The sequence below is a fragment of the Charadrius vociferus genome, unplaced genomic scaffold, assembly GCF_000708025.1.
Source record: "Charadrius vociferus isolate BGI_N301 unplaced genomic scaffold, ASM70802v2 scaffold1151, whole genome shotgun sequence".
Classification (NCBI taxonomy): domain Eukaryota; kingdom Metazoa; phylum Chordata; class Aves; order Charadriiformes; family Charadriidae; genus Charadrius; species Charadrius vociferus.
Genome location: NW_009647006.1, coordinates 1039611 through 1067070, shown reverse-complemented (window position 1 = coordinate 1067070; position 27460 = coordinate 1039611). Strand labels below are relative to the sequence as shown.

The window sequence follows — 27460 nt, the reverse complement described above, 5'->3', positions numbered from 1 at the left end:
AACCAATAATAAGGTGTGTGCACATCAATTATTTAAAACAATTCCAGCAAATACAGAATTGGAGATTATAGCTGGGATTCTGGGCAGGTATAGTTACACTCATATTACTAGAATTACTGGAGCTGTGCTGACTTCTAGCATATAAGGGTCTTGGCTCCTGTGTTGGCCATATGTTTAACTACACACGTGAAATCTATTTGAAAAAAAAAAAGAGCTTGGGCAAGACAGTGAAGTTTTTCCTCAGCTCTGTCATGAGTTTGTCCTTTGTTTTGAAATACTACAGAAATGATAGTAAGTCATATAAAAGTTATCCAGTTACTGGAGCACCGAACACTTCAGAATCTGTGTCGCTTGCAAATCCTTTTTTATTTTTGGTAGTTTTTCTAGATAGGATAGTGATGGAGGAATCAAATCCACAGACAGGTCCGCACCTTTGCAGTCACGCTAAAAGGATGAACTGGAAGGAAAAGAGAGAAAATAAAGACAATGTCAGAAATGTGCTTCCGACGGGGAAATTCCTATCCTAAGACCATACACTTAAATAAAAAAAGAAGTCTCCAAAGCAACAGTTCCTGGCAGATTTATGCAGAGATGTATGAACTAATATAATGATGGACCGGATACAGATGAGGACAAATACAGTGAGGTGATCATGAGAGATTTCAGCTCTTTGAGAAAGCGAATATCTACTGGTAAGAGAGAGATGGCACTGCAACCCGAGAGCTAAAATGGCAAAGCTAAATTGCGTGTGCAAAGAGAGCTTCTCCTGACACCGGCAGCCAACTTAATCTTACTTAACTACAATAAAATTAGACACTTAGTCTCTGCTGATTTATATACCTATGTTGTACCTGTTTTACACAGCTGTCACACGCTCATAAACCTATTATAAACATCAATTTTAAACCCATTATAAACATAATTTGCTACTGATGGAAACTAAATGACTAGTTTGGACTTGATGTCTGACTTTAAGGTGGCCCAGCTTAGGGGAAATGAGCACCCTGCACCCAATTTATTCTTGGCTGATCGCTCTGGAGATGAATAATGTTCCCCCATCTCACGGGCTCTGCCCGTCGTGTGCTTTTCAGACGCACTACGCTGCCTCAGACTTCAACTGGGAAAGAAAAGGAGGAGGGGGAAGGAAAAGGAGAAAACAGTCAGCTTCTCCTTCTGTATGCAGGGCATGTGCCCTCTGCCTTATTATCACATCAGAGAGTCTGGACCCATCGGCGCTTTCATTACGCAACATTTTCCTCCCCCAAGAATTTGTAATTCCGCCATCTTAATTTGTTTTGGGGAGACTCGGCAGTCTGATTCCTTATCAGAGAGAAAATTTGTGTTATTAGAAAACATCTAGGAGCAGTTAATCCGGCAACTTTATTTTAGACCTTCAGAGGTCAATGCATAATTTCGAAGGTTTTGGATTCCGTTCTGATTGCTTCTTGCTCAAAGACAACCTCGATTATACAAGCTTGGTTTTCCGAGGGCCAAAGTCCTGCTTTAATCATCGTATATGCTGCCATAGACCCTGATGCCTGTGTCTGGCCCATAGGGTTTTCTATTTCTCGTAGCAGAGAGGGACACGTGCGATATGGGGAGACCAGAAGGGGTGCAGCCCCATGGGGTGCTGGTGGTCAGGACGGTTTGCAGCTCCAACCATGGCAGAGCACCGACCGAGAGAGGTGGGGGGAAGAAATTGCTCTTCGGTAATAGAAATCAAACTAGTGATGGATTTCCAGCAGTGACAGGGCTACGTGATGCTTGAACCGCCCAGATTGGGCCTTACGAAAGCAGCTCCTGGGGCCAAGCAGGGTCTGCTGGAGTTAATAGGAAGACTGCCACTGGTCTCCACGGGCAGTAGGTCAGGTCCTCGGTGCGGCAAGGCTCCTTCAAACCTCTGCAGGTATCCGTATTTCCAGGGGAATGGGAGCAAACTGCAGCCGCAGCCCTCCAGTATGTAAAACTTCTATTGATTTACAGCCTGCACCACATGGAGGTATTGCGGAGATGAATCCTGTGGCTTATGAATAGGAAAGAAGGGCCAGCATTATCTTTCCCAGCTACAGCCCCCTTGCCATGAATGAATGTTTCATTTTTATTGCATTTGTTTTGCCGGTCGTTAAGAATCCCAACAATTACGTGGTCAGCGATATGAAAGGCGTAAAAGAAATGGAGATCATTTACAGCTAGTGCACAAAGGCTCCTCTATAATACGGTGGTCCAGAGAAATTCTGTGCTGATGGGTCCTATTACAAGTGGAAGGAATGGAACTTTGAAATACTGTTATTTCATCTTTATATGACACATAATGAAGTCAATTCAAATGTCGGTTTTCAATGGAACGCGAGATCTCTCGGAAATGTGATGCCCATTCAAACTTAAAAAATAACAATGAGGTATAAAAATATCCAGTGTGTTTTAAGGACATGATGCTGTTACAGAGCTGAGAGTTGGAAAGACTTAATTCTTTTTTATTCTAAATGAAAAGCTAAGAACAAGAAATAGTTTTCCGTATTCTAAGGTATTTTTCTCATTTCCTTGAAAAACTCCTGAAACCAATTTCATGTTTATTTAGCTTTTAATCAAGAAGTATGAAGTCATCTTTTAATTAGTGATGAGCCAATTCTAATGGATTTTAACAGCTAAAATTTTATCAAATGGTTGATTTAGATACTCTTCTCTCACCAAGCCTTACTTATCCAAAACTCTCCTCAGACTAGTCATCATGGGCATTATCAGTGCTAAAAGTTAAAGGAATATGAATTTGCAACAAAGTGTGTAACTTCCCCCCACCCCCAAAAAAAGCCCCAAACTGCCACATAAGGTTTCTTTTATTTGGCGTTTAGTTTGCCCTAGCTCATTTTGAGGAGTCCTCCTGGGTGAAATACAAGAACTAGAAAAATTACTTCAGGAAGACAAAACAAAATCAAACCCTTCCCTCAGACCCTCCCAGCTCCCTCTCTTCTTCGACAACTACAGCTGTGAGATAAAATACCATTTTGCTTTTCAGCTCACCTAATTTTAGACCTATACAGCTGAGCTCTTCCTCTGAACGAGATGTCTATTGTCCTTTTACGATCAATAGAGAGGAAGAGGCAAGATTAATCTCGCTCATTTAAGAAGTCTGCTTTGTGATGACATGAATGGTGTCCTAGAAGCGCTATTTCCCTTCATCACCTATAAAATAAAGTGGATGTCTCACTTACGCGAGATGAATCCCATTTCAATATTTAAAAGCAAACACTGGGCACCGTTTGTCTTTTGGGCTTTCCTGTATGTTCCTGTACGTCCTTGTGTGTGCAGGTTAGTGCAGCACTGGTGGGGTTGGGCATGTTGGGGGGGGTACAGGAGGGTACCAGTCCTTGTCCTCTTCCCAACCCTGCTGTGGGTCCTCCTGCAGAAGGAGCGAGGGCTGAGGTGGAGAGCAGGAGCACAAGGCCCACGCAGGGCCGTGGTGCTGGTTGCACCTCAGCCTCTCCTCTCTGTGACCCCGTGGGCTGTGTGTGTGGGACCAAGGAGGGCAGTGCCGGCTCCTCACATGGATGAGGGACCTGGACCAGGGCAGTGCTGGGACTGAAAAAAGGGCTGGAGTGGTGTGGAGGGAAGAAGCAGCCAGGCACGTTCAGATGGAGAGTGGTGGAGGGAAGCGGTGGAGGCCAGGTGGTGCCAGAGAACGCTCAGCAGCAAGTGCCGCTGTTGCCGAGCTGGGAGCAGGATGGGTGGCACCAGGATAGCTCTGGGAAGCTCTGGACTTGTCAATTCAAAATAAGCTGGTGTCATGAGCTTGGTGGCCAGTCTCATGATGTAGGAGTTTGGAAATGCTAAGATAGATGTCTCCATGTATTAACTGGTTTGAAGCCTAAATTAGGTTGCCTAAGTGCTCTCGAGTAGCAGAGTCCACGATGTGCCCTGAGGGGTGTTCCCTGAGGCTGGCTCGCACGAGGCTGAATTCGTGCTGCAACCCCAACGTCCAGTTCTGTCTCCTGAGCTAGGACCTTAGCGTCAAATTCACGGGGAGGGGAAAGCCCAAAGCCTCTGCAGCACCTGGAATGGCTCGTGCCTAGTAGCTCAGACGGGGATGTTTGAAAACTCAAACCTACTCCATTTTGTGCTGCATAAAGAACATGTAGCAAAGCTTTGTTTTCTTGAGAAAAAGTGTTACAAGGCTAAAATGCCTAAATGGTGTTTGTTCCCTCCGATTAAATTTCCCAGTGAGTTTTCTGCCCAGTCTTGTCAACTTTGCCCACACAAATCTGAGAAGAAAGCACAGTTCATAATATCGTAGTTTTGGTAAACAGCCCTTTTTTTTACCTATGAGCACAAAAAGCAGATATTTAAAATCAAGCGTATGTCTGATCTAGACATACAGTAAGTAGATACGCAGGCATAAAAATATATGCATCATATACGCATATGTGATACAGAGTGGATATGGTTGTCCTTTCAACACCATTAAAGTCTATAAAAAGAGTTTATCCTTCAACAGACTGGAGGTTAACAAATACCTTTGGTCAGTAAAGTGTTTTTTTCTGTACTAGCTTGAGGACTGAGACCCTGAATGATGAGCCCAGTCTCTTACTTTGAAGGCTTCAGAGCAAAAACATTGCTTTCCAGATAGAAAACAAAATTGTCGATATTAAGTTACTCTCGCTACACTGCTTGCACGGCCTGCTTAGATTTTAAAAGGTTTTGTTGGTGTTTTAATGAGTCTTACGGCATTATGGCAAAATGTTTGATGCAGTTTCACGTAGCTCTGTCACAGCTGCTGTAGGAACCCAACAGATGCGATGAAAAACCTTATCAGGGTGGCAAAGTAGCCACGTCCAACAGACAGGCAACGGGATCTGTGAGGAGGGCCACCTCGCTGCCCTGCACCTCAACAACCCACACGACTCCAGCGAATCAGGATATATTTTGTCGTGAAGGGAACAAACAACCCGACCCCCAACAGAGGAAGGAGCCCAGAGTGTCGTGGGTTTTTACAGGAATCCCAGGGAAGCGGGGTAGGTGAGAATTTAGCCCACCTCTTTCTGTGGAGAAAGCAATGATGGTGCTTTAATACTACATCTGTCATTACCATCGGGGATCCCGCCTGCAAAGCGCTGAATGATGGCACTGAAGTGACAGGAACACTTCCCGGGTTGGCAGAAAAAGCAGCGAAAACAAAGGTGGACAAACCCCAGGGGATGACCAACCTCACGGTCCAGCGAGAGATGTTCCCGTCCTTTGCTCGTGTCCTGACAGACTGCAATTTGTCACATACACTGAAGTCAATCCGTCCTACACACAGTTTCTGATACTTCCTGGTGAAGAGAGGAACTAGGCTATGCACGAATCCCGGTCTGGATAAAGAGTAATGCCACGTAGCTCCGTATTATTTCCTGGAAGCTGACAAAAGGGGTCGATGCTAATAACTGTCAGCGCGTGCATATAAACAGTTGTCGGGTTTGGAGTTTTTTATTCTTTTGTGTGGATTTTGTTGCTTTTTTTTCCCTTTTAATAGAAAGAGCGTTATTCATGAGGTCCTCTACTGACGATCACAAGTGAGTCGGAGAAGCAGGGGGGTTGACGGTGAAGGAAATCGTCCTTAGGTGGCTCCCCCGCCCTTGGGTGCTACCTGACCTTCTGCAGCTCCTGTCTCAGCCAGGAGGGCAGGGGCTGCCCCAGCCTGTGCAGCAGCTTGGACAACTCCACGTTGTGGTCTCTGTAGTAGCTCGACAGAAACGCACGAGACTGAGAAAGGTGAAAAAAAGAACAACTGTCAGAGAAGGAAACTCACCCAACGGCAGATTTTGGCAGGTGCTCCCGCCCCGGAGCTGTGCACTGCTCCCAGAGAGGGGCTCTTAAGAAGAAGGGGCAATTGATCTCCTGTCATTCAAAGCTCATTAAAAGTTTCTGGTTTTTTACAAATATCAAGGCAGTGAAAATAATAATAATTAAAAAGAATAATCATTGCGTCTAATTTAGGAGTCAAACGTAGGGTCAATATTAAAAAATGTTAACTTACATCTCTAGAAAGGCCTTACCTCTTGGTCCATTGGTGGGTATTTTCGACCTTTGCTTTTTCCCAGGCACTTTGTTTTCCCTCCTTCCAGTAACTGGCACCAAAAGCCTTTCTGAGGGTCAAACCTGGAGAGAATTATGTTTTTTGAAACACGTCACTACAGAAGAATCTCCCAGCTACTAAGACATCAGCGTTAGCCAACAATTATTGCTGCACACGTTTCTCTAAATGACCAAAATACTGAGGACAGAGTGGGAAAGGGCTTTCCTCTCTTGTGAAACCTCTGGGAATTTATTTTCTCCTCAAATTTGCCTCGGGAGTGCTTCTTGCTCAAGGCAAGAAGTTTTTCACATTGTGCTTTACTTAGACTAGCTAGTACTTATTCTACTTGCCCAGCATATAGGGTACAAGTTCTAAGCGTTGATCTATAGGATGCCAATCAAGGTCCTGAGCCTCAGGCTCAAGGAACGTACACGACCCCACTCCAGCCTGTGACTCAGATTTTATTGCCTGCTTTTGGTCGGAGATTTTTATTCACGTCAGACTGCTCCGTGTGTCCCGGCAGGATGCTAATGTTTTGATCAATTGACACTTGAACAAAGAATGTTTTGCTGAAAAAATTACTAATTGGCTCTTTTCCTGGAATTCGATGCGCTGTGTTCTCAAGGATGTTATCAGCTGTGCTCAAGGAAAGCTCTCCATACGGCCGGTCGGAGCTGATGCGGTTGTAGGTCAGCGCTGTCAAGGTGAGAGGGATTAGAAAGGGCAAGCGGATCTATTTGCTGCCTCCAATTTATACGGAAAAGTGTGTGATTGTTGCATGACTATGAAACGATGAGAAGTAGAATACTGAAATGTTTTAAGTTATGTTGATTTTTGAGCGAAATAAGCAGTGTTCAGGTCTACTGAAAGAACCGCTGGTTGGTTGGTGATAATTTAACTGCACCTGAGAAGCTGGTTGCTCCGTATCATTAGATCTAAATATCATTTTCATTCCAAAGATGGCATTGTAGCATAAACACTGTGCTAGCAGTCTTATCTGAAATACACAATTTGATTTTGATGTCTAAAGTTCAAAGATATAGGAATTTTAGATTAAGGCTTTAAAACACTACTCACTAAGGAATGAACACCAAGCAGCGTTAAGTTTTGAATTTATTGCTATGGGTCTTGCAGCATGCATAAAACATTGAAGAGGTTCGCATTTCTGCTAGTCAGCAGATGTTTGAAAAGGATGAAATATAATTGGCAGGAACACAGAGTTAATTAGTTACAGACTACCTTTTTGCCCTGGGTCTATCCCTACGACACGGGTGCACCTGCAATTTGCCACTGTACATAAGTGAACTAATTTCTGGAGAAGGGTGAACCTTCTTCACGTTTTTTTTTCCTTGCCCAGCCTATTATTGCAGGCCTGACCCTTGTGTCCTAAATTGTCTCAGTAGCTGTATCAATTAAAAGGAAATAAATCATTGATTAAATGGATATATCGATGAGAGACCCATTTCTACTTTGGCCTTTTCCATCTGCTCATTGCATGGGGAAGTACTTTAGCTGGCTTGCACTGATTTCCCAAGAGAAGCAGCAATATAGTGAGCCAGGTAAAAGGAAAACTGCAAAACTATGCCGCAAACAATATTTCTGCCTCAGAAGGAGCATATTGAACATTATTAAGAGAATCTGCAAATTTGGGTAGGGGAAAAGAGGGTAAGACAGCTCGGGCTGAATTCAACCCATTGCATTCAGGTATGATGAAACTCTCAGGACTCCCGATAAACCTCATTGGGCACAATGGAAGTATTTATTTAAAAATAGCGATAGTCTTAAGGCTAAAGTTACAAGTGGTCTTTTTAAAGCAGTCAGCAGAAACCTTTCCTCCAGGCCTGGTTATCTTCTCTTGCCTTGCAGAGTTACACTTGTGGGAGATGCGGGGTCGAACCTGGACACCCGCACGCCCACCCCACCTCTCGGGAAGTCGGTACCCGATGCCAGAGGCGGGAAGGGTGCCTGCTGGGGCAGGGCTACACAACACCACCATGAGGTTCTTTCTCCTAATCTCTGAAAAAATGTAGCGGTATTCCAAGAGAAAACATTTACTTAAGCACGCTCCCCTAATCCTGTCTTTTCCTTTCCCTCTTGTTCACATGAGGAAAAATGAGGGAAATCTCCCTGGTGAGGCTGGATGTGGAGCTGTGTCTGTGGGCAGAGCGTGGCGTGATGAGCAGGGCTGGAGGAACAGCATTTTGACTGCCCTTTGCCAAAGCCAAGCTCTGTCCTGCCTCCCTCCTTTGCCGCCTGCTGAGAAAAACAAAGGAAGAAGGGAACCACTGGCCCGCGCCACCCTGGACTGTAAGTCATCTGAGGATGTCGGGCATGAAATAGATCTTAGCAGTCAGAGGAGCTTCAGTAGGGTGATCCTGTGATGAAAAGGAAAGGTCTTTCGTAACTTTAGTCCCATGTGTCCTACATTTCTGTTCATTAAGTTCAGGTACTTAAAAAATTTAAGCTCTCGGTCACTCCCTGTGAAAACGAGCGGATGGGGAAGAGGTGGGAAACAGCTCTTCAGTGCCATAACGGGAACTTCATGAAGACCACTGACTAGTTTCCCTCTCCTAGCACTTTGTGCGGGGATCCCAACATCTTTCTAATGATGGCATTATGTGTTAAAGCCTTGCAACATTAATTGATTTTCCCCGTTTGTTTTCACTACTCTAATAAAGTGTGGGTCATAGAATAGTTTGGGTTGGAAGGGACCTTTAAGGTCATCCAGTCCAGCCCCCCTGCTATGGGCAGGGACATCTTCAACCAGATCAGGTTGCTCAGAGCCCCATCCAGGCTGACCGTGAATGCTTCCAGGGATGGGGCATCAACCACCTCTCTGGGCAACCTGGGCCAGTGTCTCACCACCCTCAGCGCAAAAATTTTTTTCCTTGTATCTAGTCTGAATCTAGGTCCTCTTTAGCAGCGCGTGTGAGAAGCGATGACCTAGTCACCCATCTCAGCTGTGGCTTCTACTAACCCAGCGTGATGGGCACTTCTCTCTCGGGACCCAAGCCCTGCCTCTGTCTCCCCTCCGCTCTCTTTTCATGGCTCTGATTACTACCTTCCTTCTGCCTGGGTTGATTTTGCTCTCCTATAAGACGTTCGAGTAATTACTCAGGGTGATGGACTTGTTGCTGACTAGTGTTTGCAGGACTGGGTCCTTAGGCTGCTTTGTGACAACTTTAAAAATGCGTGGTATACAGTTATTAGGCAGTAATGACTAGGAACGATCCCATGCAATCTTTTGTACTTTGACAGTCCTACCATAAAGCCACTACATTGTTTAATGCATTTTTCTCCTCCATCCTAAATCCGTACAGAAGCGTGTGCTTCCACAGCACATTTGCATTCTTGATGCCTCCGAACAGTGATTGCATAATTTTATAGACCTGTTTACAATCTGTTTTTTACTGTCCAAACAAATATGAGAGGCCAAATTTTTTCTTGGTGTGTGACTCCACTGACTTGAATTTAGTTACAGAAAGGAAGATATATGTACGTGGGTGTGTATTTTTAAAAACCTAGCAGAAGGCACTGCAGATGTGCAGCAGCAGTTGTTCAAACATCAGTAGTTCAGCTGTGTATTTGAACTCCCCCTGTATTTTATCAGATTCAGAAACCAATGACTTAAATAAATATATTCTGAAACCCCAAATTTTTCCTCTAGAAAAAGATTTTGGCAGAGCGACATTCTTAAGACCCAAAGAACAACCGGCACTCAACTCTCACTTTATACCTATTATATAAATAACCATAGCGGAGAAAACATTAAACAATAATCACAAGCAGAGAGGAGGCAGTGTGGGGTAGGTGGACAGTCTGTGGTCTCATTTTCTGGTGGATTTGCAGCCTGCAGGGAAGATGAGGTTCAGGCTTCTCTACTTCTCACCCCATGGGCAGGCTCCTGCTTGCACCCTGACTTGGAAGAACTTTCTTCTCAGCCTGTGGATATGCCAGGGCTCTCCCAGCCCAGTGCTTCTGGCTGTAATGAGATGATGCTCCTCATATGGAGAGGCTCAGTGCAAAAGCTTCTTACAATTTTCTGCCAGACTAAGAGGGGAGAGAGAAGTTCAGCCCACTCCCGCCCCTGCAAAGACTCTGCCTTCCTGCGGGGAGTTGAGAAATGGCAAAGAGAGAGTACCCAAAGAGAGGGTCATTAATCCCCTTTCACGGGAAAGCCTCCCCCTCCGGGGAGCGAGGATGAGAAATGTGGTCTGGGCTCATCACAGCTGCCTTTGGCAGCTCCCAACCAAAGGCTGTGGGAAGTCAATCAAAGGGCTTTCCCTAAGTTCAGGGACCTTGATTTGGGCTCCTGAGGAGTACCTGCAGTTTTGGCACCGACACCCAAGGCCATTGACACTCAGGCTGCTCAGTCTGAGGGTTTTGTGCTTCATAGGCAAATACAAGCTTCTCCCCATGCTCCAGGTGCTGCGCTTCAGCCCGGCACTGCCAGGTTAGGGATCTACTATTAGTAGCTTATAATTGTACCAAACTTTAAGCATACTGACTAAATTCTTCTGTGCCATGTGCCTTCTGTGCTACTACCAGGCAAAAGGGTCGGCAGAATTGGCTCAACCATCTAGGAAAATGGGATCAGGGAATGATGTATTTGGTCCACGTTAAAAGCAAACAATCAAAGAAACCATGTGACCAGATGGATCTTCCATACTGAGTGCCTCTAACCCGATCTCTGTCATTAGACTCCTGTACGAATGGGATAAAAACGTTTGAGCCAGACTTTTCACACCCAAATGGTTTTCAGCTCCTGGAGACTGTCATAAGGTTCAACAGCCCGATGTGCAAATGTGTGCTGAGCTCCGACGTGCGCAACTCGCATCAACTGGATGTACATTTTAAACAGCGCATGGATGAAAGCAAAACTGGGTACCCTGAGAAAACATGTCCGGGGCATCTCCCATCTAACACTCAAGCTCAGCAAACATTTTTTACATGAATCTGGGCCTTTGTTCTGCATCTTATACAAAACACTGAGCAGTCATTTGTTCTGTATGTTGTGCAAAGTAGAGTTTGCACATGGAAATGTATGCAACTGTGCAATTAAATTCTCTAATGTATTACATGTATGCAAGTTAAGGGAAAACCGGATAGGTGTTAAACATAACTTTAAGAAAACGCCAAGCTTTGCAAAATTATCATCGTTGCAATGTGGTTTTTCTTGGTTTGTAATTAATGTTCAAGTGATCTTGGTAGGAGGGTATGTACACCACAGGGCAGATAATAAAGGAACAGACTTACGTTAGAGCTTCAGAGTAATTATAATGAGGAGAGACTCCAAGAAACTTCTGCACTTCATCCATCACAGTAGCTGGGTCACTTCTTAGCTGCTGTCCATCAATAATCAGCAACTGCAGGGGTAAATATGCTAACTATTTAGAAACAGGACTAAGGTTAACGAAAGAATGGCATTTCCCTTCTGTGACAACACAGATTTAATTTAGCATGTGACTTTGTACAGTGCTAATGACAGTCATATGGATGAACTTTTTAGAGATTTACTTTTTACTTTATTATGTTGAATTTGTATAGGTGGGCACCTTGTAATTCTGTGTGTGCACATTGTTCAAATGCAAGAGTTAAATCTCACATGCCAAACCTGAGTCTCAGAGAATTCTGAGAAAAAAGAGATAAGGAATGTAAAAATATTGTTGAGGTTTACAACGTGTCCGTAGAAAATCTGGCATGCAATAAGAAAAATAAGAAAAACCTGATATATATCTTAGAATTAAGTGTTCAGAAACTATACAATTACATGTTTAAAGGTGATATTGTGTCAGTTTATTTGAAACTTACCACCACCCATCAACCATATAGGCTCGCAAAATTGTTAGCAAAGAGGTTTTTTTATTTATTTTGTTTTTAATGAAAGATTGATGTGATGTAAAGGTACATTGATCTCCACAAGCAAACGTTAAGACAATGTATCAAAAGTCTACCAGAGTATCAAACAGTATTACTAATAACTATTCTGGGCAGATGTGTTTTATATTTATTGTGAAGGCTTATTATGAATTATTAAGTTTTTGAGTGCACAGGCCAAGTGAATGCACACTACTGAGTGCCCATTAGTAAGCACCATGAGTGCACTCTCTGCGTGCACCTTATTAAGAATGAGTGCATTTTGTTGTGTATCTTGTAAAATTAATCACTATAACTATGAAACATGAGCGGTTACCGCTTTTACAAGAAATATGTCAATGTGTCCCTGAATGTTTAATAAGAGGGCTGCACTCGCTCTTCGCTACATCAGGCGAATCATAGAATCGTCTAGGTTGGAAGGGACCTTGAAGATCATTGAGTCCAACCATCAGCCTAACACTGCCAAGTCCACCACTAAACCATGCCCTTCAGCACCACGTCTACACGTCTTTTAAATACCTCCAGGTATGGTGACTCCCCCGCTTCCCTGAGCAGCCTGTTCCAATGTTTGACAACCCTTTTGGTGAAGAAATTTTCCCTAATATCCATCCTAAACCTCCCTGGTGCATGAGAGGGGGCACAGCCCCGGTTGAGGGCAGAGAAGGAGCACAGGTAACCGGGCATGGCATGTTGGGCACCCTTTACATGCCCTGAATTTGCTGGGACAGCCTCTTCTCCTTCGGAGGAATAAGTTGGGACGTGGTGGGCGATGAGGAGACGTGCCCCGTGTGCTCCCAGGGCAATACTGGCTGGGGATACCCTCGCTGCAAGCTCAGCTGCTTTAGGCAGTACTCCTTCCCCATTTATGAAAGAGCAGAAAGGCCAGAGATGAAAGGAGAAAGTAAATGACTAACTGAGACTTTCTCCTGTCTCCTGGAAATGGGATTGACCTGCTTCTCCTCTTTGTAGTACAGCTTAGACTGTATAAAAAGAAAAGCGAGGATTGCAAAAAGACAGAGCTTCTATTTCTTTTTGTTTTTCCAGGTCGCTGACTAAATAGGCAACACTCAGTTCTACCTCCTTTCAGCAAAATTCTGCCCCACATAGAGCAATCTCTGGAGATGCTTGTTCATTATGCTTGCTCATTAAATACCCTTTTACAACGTTCTCTACAGTAGGTAGACATATGAACTGAGCTATGGACCACGTCGATGGGTAAAGAGCGCCCATGCATATTTTTGTAGTACTGAAACGTTTGCTTTAGGTTTATATCTGTAAACAATTTTTTTCTAGTTATGGGAATATTCTTTAGGTCTATGTGTTTATGTAAATTTTTCATGGGGATGATTATAAAAGACAATTCAATAAAACATCTGAAGGAAGATGGGGCAAAACAAAGAATTTCTGCTCTAACACTGAGAAAGACTAATTCCTTATCAGGATCAAACAAATTGTCTATGAAAGGGAGTGAGTGGGAAGCAGAATGACATTTCTTTTTAGAAAGCGCCCTGGCATTTTCTAACTGAATTTGTCAAACCTTCCCACAGTGTCTCATGCTGCAGCTGCTTGTTTGTGGGACCCAGAAGCCGTGACAACCTTGGCTGATCCTGGAAGGAGCCCCAAAGTCCCCCCCGTCAAGCCCATGGGGCCACAGTTCATAGCATTTCCCTGTTGCATCTTTTCCACCACAAGACAGAAAAATCAACGCACTTCTGCCAAATATCCTGATCTTGTCAAATCTGCATTTCCTAACAGTTCCAGTGGGAAATACCCCATCACCTCTAATGATGAGGCCAGACTCATTTTGGGACTTGCCCAGAACCGACGAGCACGGTGAAACAACAGATTGGAAATTACCTGTGAAGCAGGGTAATGAGCTAACCATCTTTCGATATGGACAGCATACCAGCCGGGTGTCAGGCATCTCTTCTGGAGAGTCCGTATCTCCGAGGGCGCCCAATGGCTGGACGTAATGACTTCATAAAAATTGAATTTCAGGGCAGCGGGGTCCTCGTGGGATCGCTGATGCTAACGGGAGATATTTAGGCACATATCACAAGGATGCTGAAGATTAAGCCTCCCGAGAGCTGTCAGGTGGGCTGTGCTGGCATGGCCAGCTCGGCTACAGCCACAGCAGCCCCTTGGCTCCCTGCCGGCGCCGGGTAGGAGCCAAGAGGGGCAAGGAAGTGGCATGGGACCACCATTAAGTCAAAGGCCCTCCTGGGACAGGCGGGAGGTGAGCTGAGAAGCCAAATCCTGCCAAAGTAGGCACATTATTTTTTTTACTGCCTTTTTTTATTATTATTATTACTTTGCACCTTGCATTGGCAGTTGTAAAGGTGCAAATGAGATATTAAAAAGGGTGCAAACTGCAGCCCTGGGCCATGCTTTGTTCCTTGCAGAACTCATAACAACAGTATCAGAAATGGTGTATTTTATGCTTACTGCAACATTATTAATTTGTGGCTGTTTTAACACTGCTTTTAGTATCTCCTTTATCGGTATGACTGCACCATATTTTACATGCATGCTTAAACGTCTCGTTAAAAATAGTGGTTTTAAATAGTGCTGACTGTTTTGGAAACGTGTGGGCTCAGTAAAAGGCAAGAAAGAGCATCCCAGAATTTCCTCAGAATAACAACAGGCTTTCTTTTGTTTCCAAGAAGAGCAAAAAAAAACCCCACAGCTCTCCCTACACAGCTCTTTTGAACTCCTTGGAAACTTCAGAAGACACTGCATACATTTGTACACCACCGCCTACTGCTCAGCTTACACGCTGGAGGATGGGATGAGGTACCAGATTCTCAGCATCCAGAGCTCTGATTTTCTAGCTAGGCCATGCTCATTTTCCCCTGTGTATCTCCCTGGACGAGGAGCACTGCTTTTCCTCTTCGCCGTGTCAGCTGTAATTGAGATTAAACTGTTTGTTTACAGCTGGTGGCAGCTCTGTGCTGAGAAGTTTCATCATTTATGACACTGGTGTCACAGGTGCCAACTGCAAAAGCTGGCATTCCGCATCCTTCCACTTCTACACAGTGCAAATGCTTTGCGGTAAATCCCATTCTTGCTCAAGGACACAAATCCCCACTGATGTTGGCCACCATCCCCTGCCATCGATTTCACTGGCTGTTTCTTGAAGGCGAGGTCCGTACCTGGTACCAGGAATACGCCCGATCGGACGGGTCGATGAGGATGGTGATGATCTTGGCCTTGGGGACGAGGGAAGCAGCTCGCTTAGGAGCTTCCTCAGAGTGGAAGTAGTTGGCACTTTTCTCAAAGAGGAGGTCAGTGGTGACGTTGGAAGGAGTGGGGAAGAAATCCATGTACCTGGGAGGTGAAGAAACTAGTTAGAATTCGGGGGATCACAAAAGGGTCGTATCCCTGCGTTTCCCATTTCATGGTAGGTGAAAAGGTGAATTTTCAGACATAACTGGCAAGAAGCAAAATAGAATTCCTCAGCTCACTCCAGAACTGGAATAGAGGGAACACGTCTTGGCTCTTACATGGTGCTGGTAATAGCTAAAGCCTCCATGAAGTCAGGTAATGAGGTTTTACCTTTGATGGATGGGATTTTTGCTAATAAGTTCAATGTCAAAGGGATATCTTTCACCAGTTTGGAGTGAGTTCAGTTTTAGCGGAGGAAAAAATGGGAAAAGCTTCAAAATGTCAACCATTTAATTTTAACATCGTTGAAATATTTCATTTTGGAACTGACAAATCTTTTCTTTTAGACATTTTCAGAATGCAAGATTTGAATTTTGGCTTTGAATGGTCTTTTCCACTTAAAGTTGATCGGAAGCAAAAGTAAGTAAAACAGAAGGTTCAACTGAAAGGGTGAAGAATTCAAATGAAGCAAAAGGTGAAATTGTTTTGGAGGTGTTTTTCGGTGAAGAAAACCACCAAGCCTTTCTTTCCCTTTATTTTCCGTGACACCTTGACCTGAGAAGCTGGTCTCGTAGTTGCGGGGACAGCCTGCTTTTATCGGTCAGCCTCGTTTGCTCCGCATGCTCTCCGTGCCGTATGCGGGCAAGGGAAACCGCTCAAGATTAATCTGTTTCTGTGTAGTGTGATGTTTGGCTTATATTTCAGTTTTCACACAAGGATGAGATGTGCTGTCCCCTGTGGAAACGAAAGCCTTACAAAAATGCTTTTCTTAAGCAAAAATAATAAAAGCAATATTTAAAATTGTGATAGGAATACCAGCTGAAATGCTTTACAGTGAGGGTTTGTTTTTTTCTCATGAAGAGACAAATTGAATGTTACTTCATGAAAAGCCGCTTTGGAAGAAAAGGAGTGTAATTCAGTATAGATACAGTTATGAATAGACAGAGCTGCTATTCAGCATGAAGACAGACATGATAAGTGAGCTGGCTATTGTATTCATTTGTGAAAAAAATAAGAAAATTGTTACTGTAATATCTAAACAAAATTAAGGACTTGATTAAATGTCCCATCATTACAAATTAGTTTCTCTTTCTGTCTGATAATGCCAAGCATAACAAATTCATCCAGTAATTATGTCGATGTCATACATGCTGCTGTAATTGTTCCATTGTGATTTACCATGTATTAATAATGAACACTTCTTTTTTGTTATTCTTCCTACCAGTCAATTCCCTTGTGATAGTTGTTTCCGTTGAAGAACTGAACTTCTTCAAAAGTTTTTGGACTAGGGAGATTACTGATAATGGAAGGATGCATCAGAAGAAATAAATAAAGTGCTGTTGTTCCTACGACAACAAAAAGAGATGCCATTAGGAAACAGAAAAAAAACCCCTTTGACTTTATTCATTCAAGAAAGTACTTAAAATCAATGCAGGCTGAGATATAGAGGAAAATTAGGTTAGCTTTTCTAAGACTGTTGCCTATTGATGAAGGGCCTGTGTAAGCACAAGGGGCTTTCAGAGGGAGGGGGGAATACGTGCTGACTTCTCTGCTCAGCACACTCTTCCCGTTTCCAAACTCTGAATTCTGCCCTCTGATGCAGGCACGATATTGCTGTTGATGACATTGCTTGCTTGACGGTGTATGTAACCAGGGAGGGAATTTGGCCTGAACACGTTTGTTTTCAAACTATTTATGCTGCACAAAACTTTTCCAAAGCACTAACTGGGGGATTAGGGTTTTGTTGCTCCCACAACTGCACTCCTGTCCCCTGTGTATTTTTCCTGGGGGTCTGCTATTGAGGAGTAAATTGTAACAATTTGAGGAGTAAACGCTAACAAGCCTGTATGTAATAAGTATGCTTTAAAATCCCCGTAACAGTACTTTTTTGTTATTTGTTTGACAAAAACAACTGCAAATGATATATGATGGTAAACAGAATTTTGGAGAATGTCTCTCAAAACTTGCTATTCGATGATTTCATGCTATGCAAGCTATCATTGGACTATGAATCAAGACCTGCCATCTCTTTGTCACTGTCGCAGAATTTCTATATGATCTTGGATTAGTCATTTATTTCCCTGCTTCGGCATCCGCTTTCTGTAATATGTCCACAACAGTAAGAGCTGTCTTGGGAGCGGGAGTACGGGGCTTAATTCAAATAATGCCCTGAGACCCTCAGAGGCCTGCAAGGTGGTAAACACATTTATTGTCAATTAGGATCTCAAACGATTTTTAATAATTTGCCAAAGAACTGAATAACAATCTTAACATAGGGCAGCCTGACAGCGTTTTGGTTTTTTTTTATGGTGAATGAATGCAATTTTACTATACCAACAGTTGTCCCTTTCTGTTGGCAGTGAAGGAGTTACTGTCTGAACCCCGTAGTGATGGGGAGTGCACGACCTCTACAGCAGGGAGTTGGACACAAATACCCAGGTACAAAACTGGCGGGGAGTAGCTTCAGTTACAAATTCACGACTTCTTACCTGTTTTCTGGGGTCCTATCACAAGAAATTTGGGTAGGTGGTCACAAGTTTTGTCTCTGGACCAAATATCCCTGTGTCGTTTATCATCACACGGATTCTGAAGAAGAAAAGGCAGTTGTGTACATCATGCTGGGGGTTTCCTAAATGTTTGCACGCACATGAGTTTTGCAGGATCTAAATGTTATGCACTAACGCCAGAACCTTACACTAACTAGTAAAATCCCACATTTCCTCCTAATAGTTTACTGTTGACGGATACTGAGCACTCTGGTACAGATCCATGGAAGCGTTCAGGTAGGCAGGGACCAAACTCCTGGGTATTCTTCAGGACCAATCCTTCCAGGGGTGCCAGTGAAGTCAGTAATGCCACATAGTTGTACAAATCCTGGAAGGATTGGTGTCAAAATCCACACCCTGTGAGACTACTGCATTTTCTTCTCGCCGTCAGTCAGGCTCATTTAATAAACTCAGAGTCCACAGGCACGTAGGTAGGCACCTATGTGGTCCCTTTGACTAAAATTCAATGCGTATAAAATGGTTTTGCATGACTGAGGATTAAGTTCAGTCATTAGAAATAAAGAAAAGAAAAAGAAGGGAAAAAAAAGATTAAAACATTGATTTATTCAAGTTTTCATTTGAGGTTAAAATGGAAACCTCTGTTTGAATAGCTTCAAGGCATTACTTTCTTAGGTGACAAAATGGTTTCAGATGCATAGTGCCAATTTTAATTTACATAAGAACCCAAAAGGAAGGACAAAATAGAAATGTGGGATATTATTCGTCTCCTTATCTGTCTACTACCTATGAATGCAAAATAAAAACATGTGAACAAAAGACCCCACAGAAAAGGTTAGGATTGACGGCTCTTTAAAGCAGTTATCATATAGATACTGCTTTTGCATAGTATTTGGCTGGTAATAGAAGATACAGTTTGCTAGTGAATAAAGTTAAGGAAATATAATGGAGAAAATCATTAACTGATGCGAATCGCTGCAGCTCCACTAAACTCAATGGAAATGTTATAGATTTATACTTCTTTTGCATCTGGGCTAAAAATAATAGGGAAATTTTCTGCTCCTTTTTGCCAGTCTAAGCCCAAAATAACCGCACAGATCTCCGTGGTGTCACTCTGGATTTACGCCTGCATCGCTAAAAGCACAGCGTGGCACATCACATTCTGAATAGGAGAAGAGCCAGATATGTGTAACAATGATTAGGAAATTACAGTGCTGAGATTACAAGCAGTACTATTGTGCAGTTGAAACAGGGATAGAAAATAGTCAATCTGTGCAGAAACCCTTTTCCATTCTTAAAATAGCCGCCCATTCTGTGTTTGCTGCGCTGCCCCCTCCTGCCCTCCCTTTCCCTCACTGTTTCATTGAAGGGGCTTCAGAGGGTGGGGAATCCTCCTCTAGCTGCAGGGGTCCACAGTAGTGATCCCTCATCAAGGGGTGCAACGAATCTGCATTGTTTGCCCTGAGATATCAAGAAAATTTAAATAATCTAAGGCAGCATGCGGGAAGAAATAACATATCTGAATGTGAAGTGAGATTTTTTTATTTTTTTTTACAGGAAAAGATTCTTATTTTAAGAAGCGGATTGTAAGTGGAGGAGGAAGAGGATGTGACATTACCTGCCAAAGAGGGTCCGTCTGCTCTGGGAAGAGCTCAAAATACTTCTGAGCCAGCTGAACTGGGGGCAGCGTCTGCAGTTTCAGGTTAGTGGAGCTCTTAACAAAGTTGGCCAGGTTCGCAAAGGTGTACAAGCCCAGGCGGTCGTTCCCATAATTAGACAAATGGGTCATGAAGATGCTGATCTGGGAGGCAAAAGAAACCTTTCAGTGGCAGGACAGCAGGAGATGGCAGCGTTTGGCTGGAAGGGCAGGCACGGGGCCCTCTCCCCCCCCGCCCAAACCAAAAGAAGACGATGAAAATGTTAAACTGGTCGCACTTCCCAGCCTCTCTGTGAGGGTCAAATCTCCCAACTTGTCTGTGCCATTTCTTTAAAATCCCTTTTCTGAAGGGATGTATTACTCACGGGCTCCCCATGGACCAGCATTCAGGAGATGCTGTCAGAGATACTTTTTTTATTCTTCTGGTTTTGACTTCTTTTTACAAACAACATAAAGTTGTTTCTCGCGTGCCTCCTGTTTACTTCACTGTTCCTCACCCCGCGCAGGCGTCAGGCGGGCGCTGGCATACGTGAGCCCTGGGCTCGGAGTCCCCACTGCCCCGGGACCTCCTGGGGAGCCACCTCTCCGCTCCTCCCATCCCACAGGTAGGCACTGCTTTGTTTCAGGGCTGCTATTTACAGAATTAACCTGAAAATCTGCCTAATAGGCTGTCTCCTCTGAATGCGGGGTTGGCGAGTTTGTTTAAAATAGCATGGCTGGAACTTCCACTTCACCAGGTGAATAAATTCTGAAATGTAAAAATTTCAAGCCTTGGTGAATGATGATTTCTCAGCTAATCATCGTTTTCTCCTTAAAGACAATATAACTTCTGCCTTTTCCCCAGTCTTACTGTGGTTCTCCTTTATATCACCACTGCTTTGTAGATCTCTTAATTTCTTCCAGAAGCATAAAGCTAATTTGTAAGAATAACGTGAAGAATGTTTCTCGGTATTTTCTTTAGATGAGGGGATCAAACAGTTTTGTGCTGCAAAGGCCTGGTTTATCTGTAGCTGGTCATTTAATTTTATGAAGATACAATCAAAGTGAATGTTGTTACTTGGCTGTTTTACTCAGTACATTGGCCTAAGATAGGATGCACAATGACAGTGGAATTTAATTACACTGTTATCAAGAAATAACATCATAGTGGTAACTGAACAGTGTATATTTTTTCTTCTTTTTCAGCACCATCTCTGAAACAGACAATCGACAATATGCAGCAGATCGCAAAAAGTGCAAATTAACTAACATGACCACAGCAATTAAACAGAACAGCAAGTCAGGCAGTGCACTTCTCAATAATGATACCGTGCTTCAGGGAGGCCTTGACACGAAGGGAAAAATTAGAGGTATAGTGTCGGTTACAGTGAACTCCAGAATATGGCTGTGGGAAGTTCAGCCGTTTGCTGTCCTGCCGTAATGCAGGCAATTACGAGGGTGGTGAGACAGTGTCCCAGGTTGCCCCGAGAAGCTGTGGCTGCCCCATCCCTGGAGGTGTTCAAGGCCAGGTTGGACGGGGCTTGGAGCAACCTGAGCTGGTGGGAGGTGTTCCTGCCCAGGGCAGGGGGTTGGAACTAGGTGATCTTCAAGGTCCCTTCCAACCTAAACCATTCTATGATTCTATGATTAAATTTCTGGAAAAGGAAAATAAAGCCTCAGCTTTGTGAAGACCAGGGGCAGCAATCCGTTCACCTTCAGGTTGGACTGGGTTTGGAGAAGGGATATAGGCTCAGCACTCCAGCTCCAGGCCTGTTTGTGCCTGATTTTGGTTTGGTAGCTGGGCTGTAAAGCCCTGGGAGAGCTGGGTGCCTGCAGACTGGCATGAGCAGTAGCCAGCCTGCTCAGCCACTTGTGTTACCCGCCCTGCCCAGCTTGGGTCAGGTCTGCAGGCAGGGCTGGGGTATAAGCTATGCATATTTTGGGGTCTGAAGCACCTGACTGAAGAGATTTGTCATCAGCAGTGAGGACACCTGATTCACAGGTAAATTGTGTGCTTGGCAGATAGATATCTACATCCAGGTGATCTCTTTTTGGATGATTAGGAATGGGGACTAACAGCACAGCTGGGGGCTGGTTATGAGCTTATAAAGTGATGTACAGGAAATGCAGCCATCTTCTTCCTTTGAGAGCTGCAGCAGGAGACCTGGGTCTCTAGCACCCAGGGTGTGTGCTCAGGTCAGTGAGAATTTCCCCCCCCCCCTTTCTGCGTCTCGAGGAAAGCTTGATATGGTTTAGGTGATGCCTTGCACAACCCAGACAAAGGGGACAGTGTGTAGGATACGGTACTTCAAAGCCTGAAGTGTATGTTAGATACGCTGGAGATGTCAAGATGTAGGAGGCTGAGGGGAGACCTCTACGACCTCTACGGCTCTCTACGACTACCTGAAATGAGGCTGTAGAGAGGTGAGGGTCGGTCTCTTCTCCCAAGTAACAAGTGATAGGACAAGAGGAAACAGCCTCAGGTTGTGCCAGGGGAAGTTTAGATTGGATATTAGGAAGAAGTCCTTCACAGAAAGGATTATCAAAGATTGGAACAGGCTGCCCAGGGAAGTGGTGGAATTGCCATCCCTGGAGGTATTTAGAAGATGGGTAGACATCGTGCTTAGGCACATGATGGTTTTGGCAGTTTTGGGTTAATGGTTGGACTCGATGATCGTAAAGATCCCTTCCAACCCAGGTGATTCTATGCTGGCCTTGCCAGGGGTAGGCTATGGCTGGGAAACCTGGTGGGCTGTCCTGGTCCCTGAGTAAAAGCCCTGTGAAAGTGTCTCCCAGCCTGGTGGCAACCAGGCTCCCCAGCAGCTAAACTGGTGGAAAGTGCTGAGTCTCAAAACTTGACCTTCACACCTAGAACAACTGCAAAACATGCATGTGAAGATGAAGTGTGCCTTTCAGTGCATTGCTGCTTTGCGGTCCCAGGCTGAAGCTCTAGTCTGTTGACAAAAGTACCGTGTCTATAGCACGCCACGCTGCCCTGACTTTCAAATATCCACAGAAGAAAAAAGCCACAAGCTTTCCACTTTCGCCATTCTTCTCTGCCAGCGTGGCGCTTCTTTAAGAGTCAGCCCACAATGTTTAAAAACATGTCCATTAGTTTGTTAAATTATTGATAAGGCTTTTAGTACTTCTATAAGGTGAAGATGGATGGAGCTTAGGAGAAAGTGTCCCTCATGGCCCATCTGCAGTGTGTTTGCACACTGCCCACTTTATTTCACAAAAGGTAATTTATTCTTCACTTTTATTCTGTTCTGAGCCTCTGCTGAGCAAAGATTGGCAACTGCACAAGATCTTTTTTCTGTCGGCTTGACTTTGTGGATTCCAGTGCCTCTGCATTTTATGACTGAAAGTGTTTGACATAACTGGAGACAACGCTAAAATTGCCCTCGTCTTTGGGCACGTCCATATGTAGTATCCCAAAAAACTTGTAAGCAAGATAATGAATCGTCTTCTTTGGGTTTCCAGTCTACTGACCTTCTTTCCCCCTCCAAAAACCCCAACACAAACTTATGCTTTCGAGTTTAGAGCTCAGCTCCTCAAAATGTGACAAGTGCTTCCTGTAAACTATTCTAAAATGCTGAAAGGGAAAACACTTATAGGAAATGTTGATAGAGAATATCCTCTTGTCTCTGAAGTGTTTTTTGGTAAGTGCTAAAAGGTCTGTCAATGACATTTAATATTATTGCAGCAATTTAATATTATTGTAGCAAATAACATATGCAAGTAAGTGTACTTGCTTTTTTATACTTGAATTTGAATGATTTTTTTTATGTAGAAAGGGACTTATAGGAGATGGACATTAGCTTATTTTAAGAGTTTCATTAGGCTGCAGTCCCATCCGAAAGATCCAATTGATCATTTTTTATGGAGTCAAAAGATCTTGGACATCTCTCTTGACTTCTTTTGCTTCATTGATCTTCTTTGAAGTGAAAAAAAACCCCAAATATGATGCATTATACATGGGATAAAACCGTATCTAATTCTTTGCTTTCTGTCTCCAAATCAGTTGAGTCAAAAGCAGATTGGTATTAACTGTTCATGTTTACAGCATGGATGGACAGAAAAGTTTGTTTTCATGCTGATGCATCAATCCATAGGAAATGCAATAATGTCAAAACGTGCTGAGCTAGCATGATATTTCTGGTGGCTCTGGGACACACACTGCTGTTGCACTGCTTTGCTGTGCTGTTTAGGTAGACCCGAAAAGGCTTCAGAACCAGCCTCGTGGGCAAGAGGGAGGAAACCAGTGAAAACCAAGGACTGCCCTCTCCTGCAGCGCTCTGAGCAAAACTGGTAAATGAAAGTGCCTTGTTTTCGTACTTTCTATGACAAAAAGTAAGCTACAGCACAGAGACCGACACTAACCAGCAGGCAGCACTTCATCATGGTAGGGATAATGCTTTTAGGAGGGAGGCAGGATGCTGCTCTGCGCAACGGTGTGGCACAAAGGCAATAAATTTTTTTCAAATTCCTGAGGCTGGGGAAAGGGCTGTGGCTGCATTGCATTACTCTTAAGGTTAAACCGCCACGAGCCATGTGTGTTACACAAACGTGCAGAGAGGCCCTGAGTCAAATCCCTTGCTGTCACTACGCATTCTCTAGCCACCCCTCTGTGGGAAATGGGGTCGGCTGTGTGGTACTTTAATGGTTGTGTTCCCCCGTGGGTGCCAGAACACAGTCACTTTGCAGGACAGCAGTGTTCAAATGATGCTATAGTTTGGTACTGATGCAGTATCTTACTAGCTTTGCCAATTTATCTCTCCCTCTGTCCCTGTTGCTGTGATCACTCATATTTTGAGAGGTGTGAAGAGGAAAGTATGCTAAAAGTGTAGGTAGGAAAACTTCCTTTTTGTTTTCTTCTCTCTTTCTGCCATCCACCCTCTCATCCAGATCTCAGTCGCTGCCTCCCTCTAATACCCTGTAATACATTTTTCTCAAAATCACTTTCCCTTTTCTGCAGCCAGGGTCCTTTTGTTACAGAAACACTATTTTTAATTATTTTTTTAACCCCTCATTTTATTGTAAGAAGCGGCTACAGATTTTTAGCTATGGCTTTCAAAGAGTTGCGCCAAAAAAGAGAAATCTGAGATTTACATTTTGCTGGTGACAAAACTGAGGCACAGAGAGGGATGCTGTGATTTGCAAAGAATGAATCTCCTCTCCCTAGGGTGACCAAAGTAGCACTTCTAGGAGCATCTTATTTATAACTATATTAAATGGGAATGAGTGGAGAGCTGTGGAAATTCTGATTTTACTATTGTAATGGGCTTTTTTTTTTCTTCTGGTGTCTGTTACCTGCTCTGCATTAACATTTCAGAGATGGCCACAATGGTCTGCAATTTCTCTGCTCAAAAGAAAGAGGTGGGAGGAGAACAGCAGTCCTAAATTTCTCAGACCACCTGTGCAGTTAATGTGCCATTCTGGTTGATAAATCATATTACTTCCATTAGGCTGGTGGTGGGCAGGGGGAAGGAAAGGGTATTTTACACTTCCTCCACTTGACAGAATCCAACAGAAGCTACGTCCTGCATCTGGCTATTTACCAGCTCCTCTGGTCCTAAACCATAATATTTGGTTAGTGCCTTATCAACAAACCTGAACTGGTGACACTTATGGGACTGTTTGTAAACTAATGACAGCACCACTACACCACTAGACTGTCTGGTTCTTGTTTCCAGGGCTTTTTAAACTCAGTTATATCCAGAAATTGTGTATGCATGTTTGTGTTATATACACAAAATGAAATCTAGATTAGCTAGTAGAGGAAAATAAAGAGCTTCTTTCAAAATTATTGGCATATAAACCATGCTAGATCTGCCTGAAGTGCCCCAAAACTGCATTCTGTACTCGGAGCTTGTGCACTTTCTCCAGATGCACAGCCCTAGGTACCTATTAATGCAGAATATAGAGGTTTATGTCCTCTTAAGTACAATCTTAACTGAAAGCACTTGGTTTTGGATGAAGGTTCGCTACCTGTCTCTGGAGGGCACTAGGATGCTAGTCTGCTCTAAGACCGGAAATCTTATTTGTCTTTTTTGGGAGGATCATCCCAGAGAACTGCAAACCACTGTAGATCCTGCAGCGTGGACATAGCTTTAAAGAGAAGTTTGCAAGAGAGTGTTGAACTCTGGTGGGATTCTCAGACTGGCTGGGTGACCCGTATCAAGCTAGCAGTAGCCAGGTAGCTATGAAGATCCCATTAGCCACTTAGCTATGATGCCAGAGGCTTAAATTCCTTACTACTTGTGACCACCAGGAACACAAATATCCTGAAAGTCAAAGGGTAAAGTGATTTCCAAAACCAGGACATATTTGCTTTTGCTTTTAAAACTCTCCCCTTCTGTGTGTGCATTTGTTTACTGCAGGCTCTAGTTTTTGCTAGATGTGCAGCTGGGAGTGCAGGGCTGTTTGATGTTTCACTTCAAAGCTATGCCTTTGGATGACTGAGGGTAAGTCCTACCCTCAGCTGGTGCGAATCCCTCCAGCCTGAGTGAAATCTGCAGTTGTCTCGATTTGTACAGGAGCTGATATTAAACAAGGCCGCTTCCTCTGTGTTCCCCAGGAGCCCACGCTCCATAGCCACCAGTGTCCTTGCCCTCTAGCTTAGTGAATTACAACAGTTATGAAATTAGCACAAAGCTTCTGGTTTCTCCTTGAGACTAACGTATGCCTACACGCTAGAACAGAAATTCCTGGAAAAAAGGATTATTAATGCTCCAGCTTCCAGCTGAAGCGTAACCCAACCAATCCCACTGGTGTACATGGCCAGTTTCAAGGATGGCTATCCAATATTGGCAATTAAATATTGCCTGATACCTTTATGTTGACATTGAAACTCTGCCTGTCTGTCAATCTAGGACTCTCAATGAAAAAATCAATTACAACGCCTATGTGTAAATGGGATCCACCTCCTCCTCTCAGCCATTCACTAATGAAATAGGACCAACGTTCCCTTTTAGGTCCTTTCCTCCCGCTCGTCCTCTGGCCCTGCCCCATTGCTGGAAAGCCTGGGAACAGAGATAGGTCTTGCATGTGAATCCTGCTCCTCTAAGAGGAACTTGTTTGCTGTCTTTAACAACACTTTTCCTTGCTTCTGCACCTCTTAAATAAACTTTGCAAGAAGGGAGGAATTAAGGCATGCAAAATAAACCAGGGGTATGGCTCAACCTCGTGCAAAACAAAGATGTGTTGGGAAATATATGGTGCAGGCATCCTGTTCTTGTGGAAATGTGCTAGCATATTTACTGTGCTTCTCTGCTCCTCTCTTGCGTGAATGTTTCCCAGAAAAATGAATTTTGCTCTTCTGTCTTTTTCCATTGTGCTCCGAAAATGCTGTACGGTTGCTCCAAGAGCAAACTCTCATAATTGGATCTAGATGGCAGCATGTTGTATTTCTGAATGTGTAAATGGGATGTCATGGCTGAGAAATGCAAAACTGTCAAGTGTCCATTTACTAATACCAAGTAGCTCTATGCTAGGCTGACCACAGAAATACCTCTTTCAGTTTTGAGTGTTTAATATATTTCACATCCTGACAGCTTCCTATTATGGATTACAGACTTTTCTTGTACCTTATGAGCCAGAGCCCCATTCACTGATAATGAATCCCAGAACACTCCGGCCCTTAATGCAGCTGTTTGTGCAGCACCACAAAAAGGGAGCTGGGAGGGAGATTTTTTTGTGTTGACAAAGCGCTAATTTTAATAATGACAAATTGTTTCTCCAGAATTCAGCACTATTCATATTCATGACCCTCCTGCTACTGAAGCAAAATCATTTATATGCCTGAAAATCGCTTTTTTACTTTTACTCTATTTCCACTCTGCACATCTTTCTATATTTTAGCGTTCTTGACAGGATAATCAAATATTTTCCAAACACGGTATCTCTAAAGAAAGCAACAAAGACAGTGTTTGGAAAGAAACATTTTTGTCTTTGATTGAAGGGGAAACAAAAACGTTGAACGGCGTTTGATTTCCCATGCCCATATTC

At 43.7% G+C, this 27460-nt stretch overlaps 1 protein-coding gene across 1 annotated transcript in view; it reads right to left on the bottom strand.

Moving 5' to 3' along the window:
* Nucleotides 1–5504: 5504 nt before the first annotated feature.
* Nucleotides 5505–27460, bottom strand: part of NDST4 (N-deacetylase/N-sulfotransferase (heparan glucosaminyl) 4) — an 81316-nt gene continuing 59360 nt past the window's right edge. The window contains exons 6-13 of the mRNA XM_009895419.1: nt 19433–19615; nt 17800–17896; nt 16533–16656; nt 15079–15253; nt 13784–13954; nt 11306–11415; nt 6030–6132; nt 5505–5736 (exon numbers count right to left, since the gene is read on the bottom strand). Coding sequence (XP_009893721.1) covers nt 5617–5736; nt 6030–6132; nt 11306–11415; nt 13784–13954; nt 15079–15253; nt 16533–16656; nt 17800–17896; nt 19433–19615 — 1083 coding nt within the window. The 3' untranslated portion in view covers nt 5505–5616. The remainder of the gene's footprint in view (nt 5737–6029; nt 6133–11305; nt 11416–13783; nt 13955–15078; nt 15254–16532; nt 16657–17799; nt 17897–19432; nt 19616–27460) is intronic.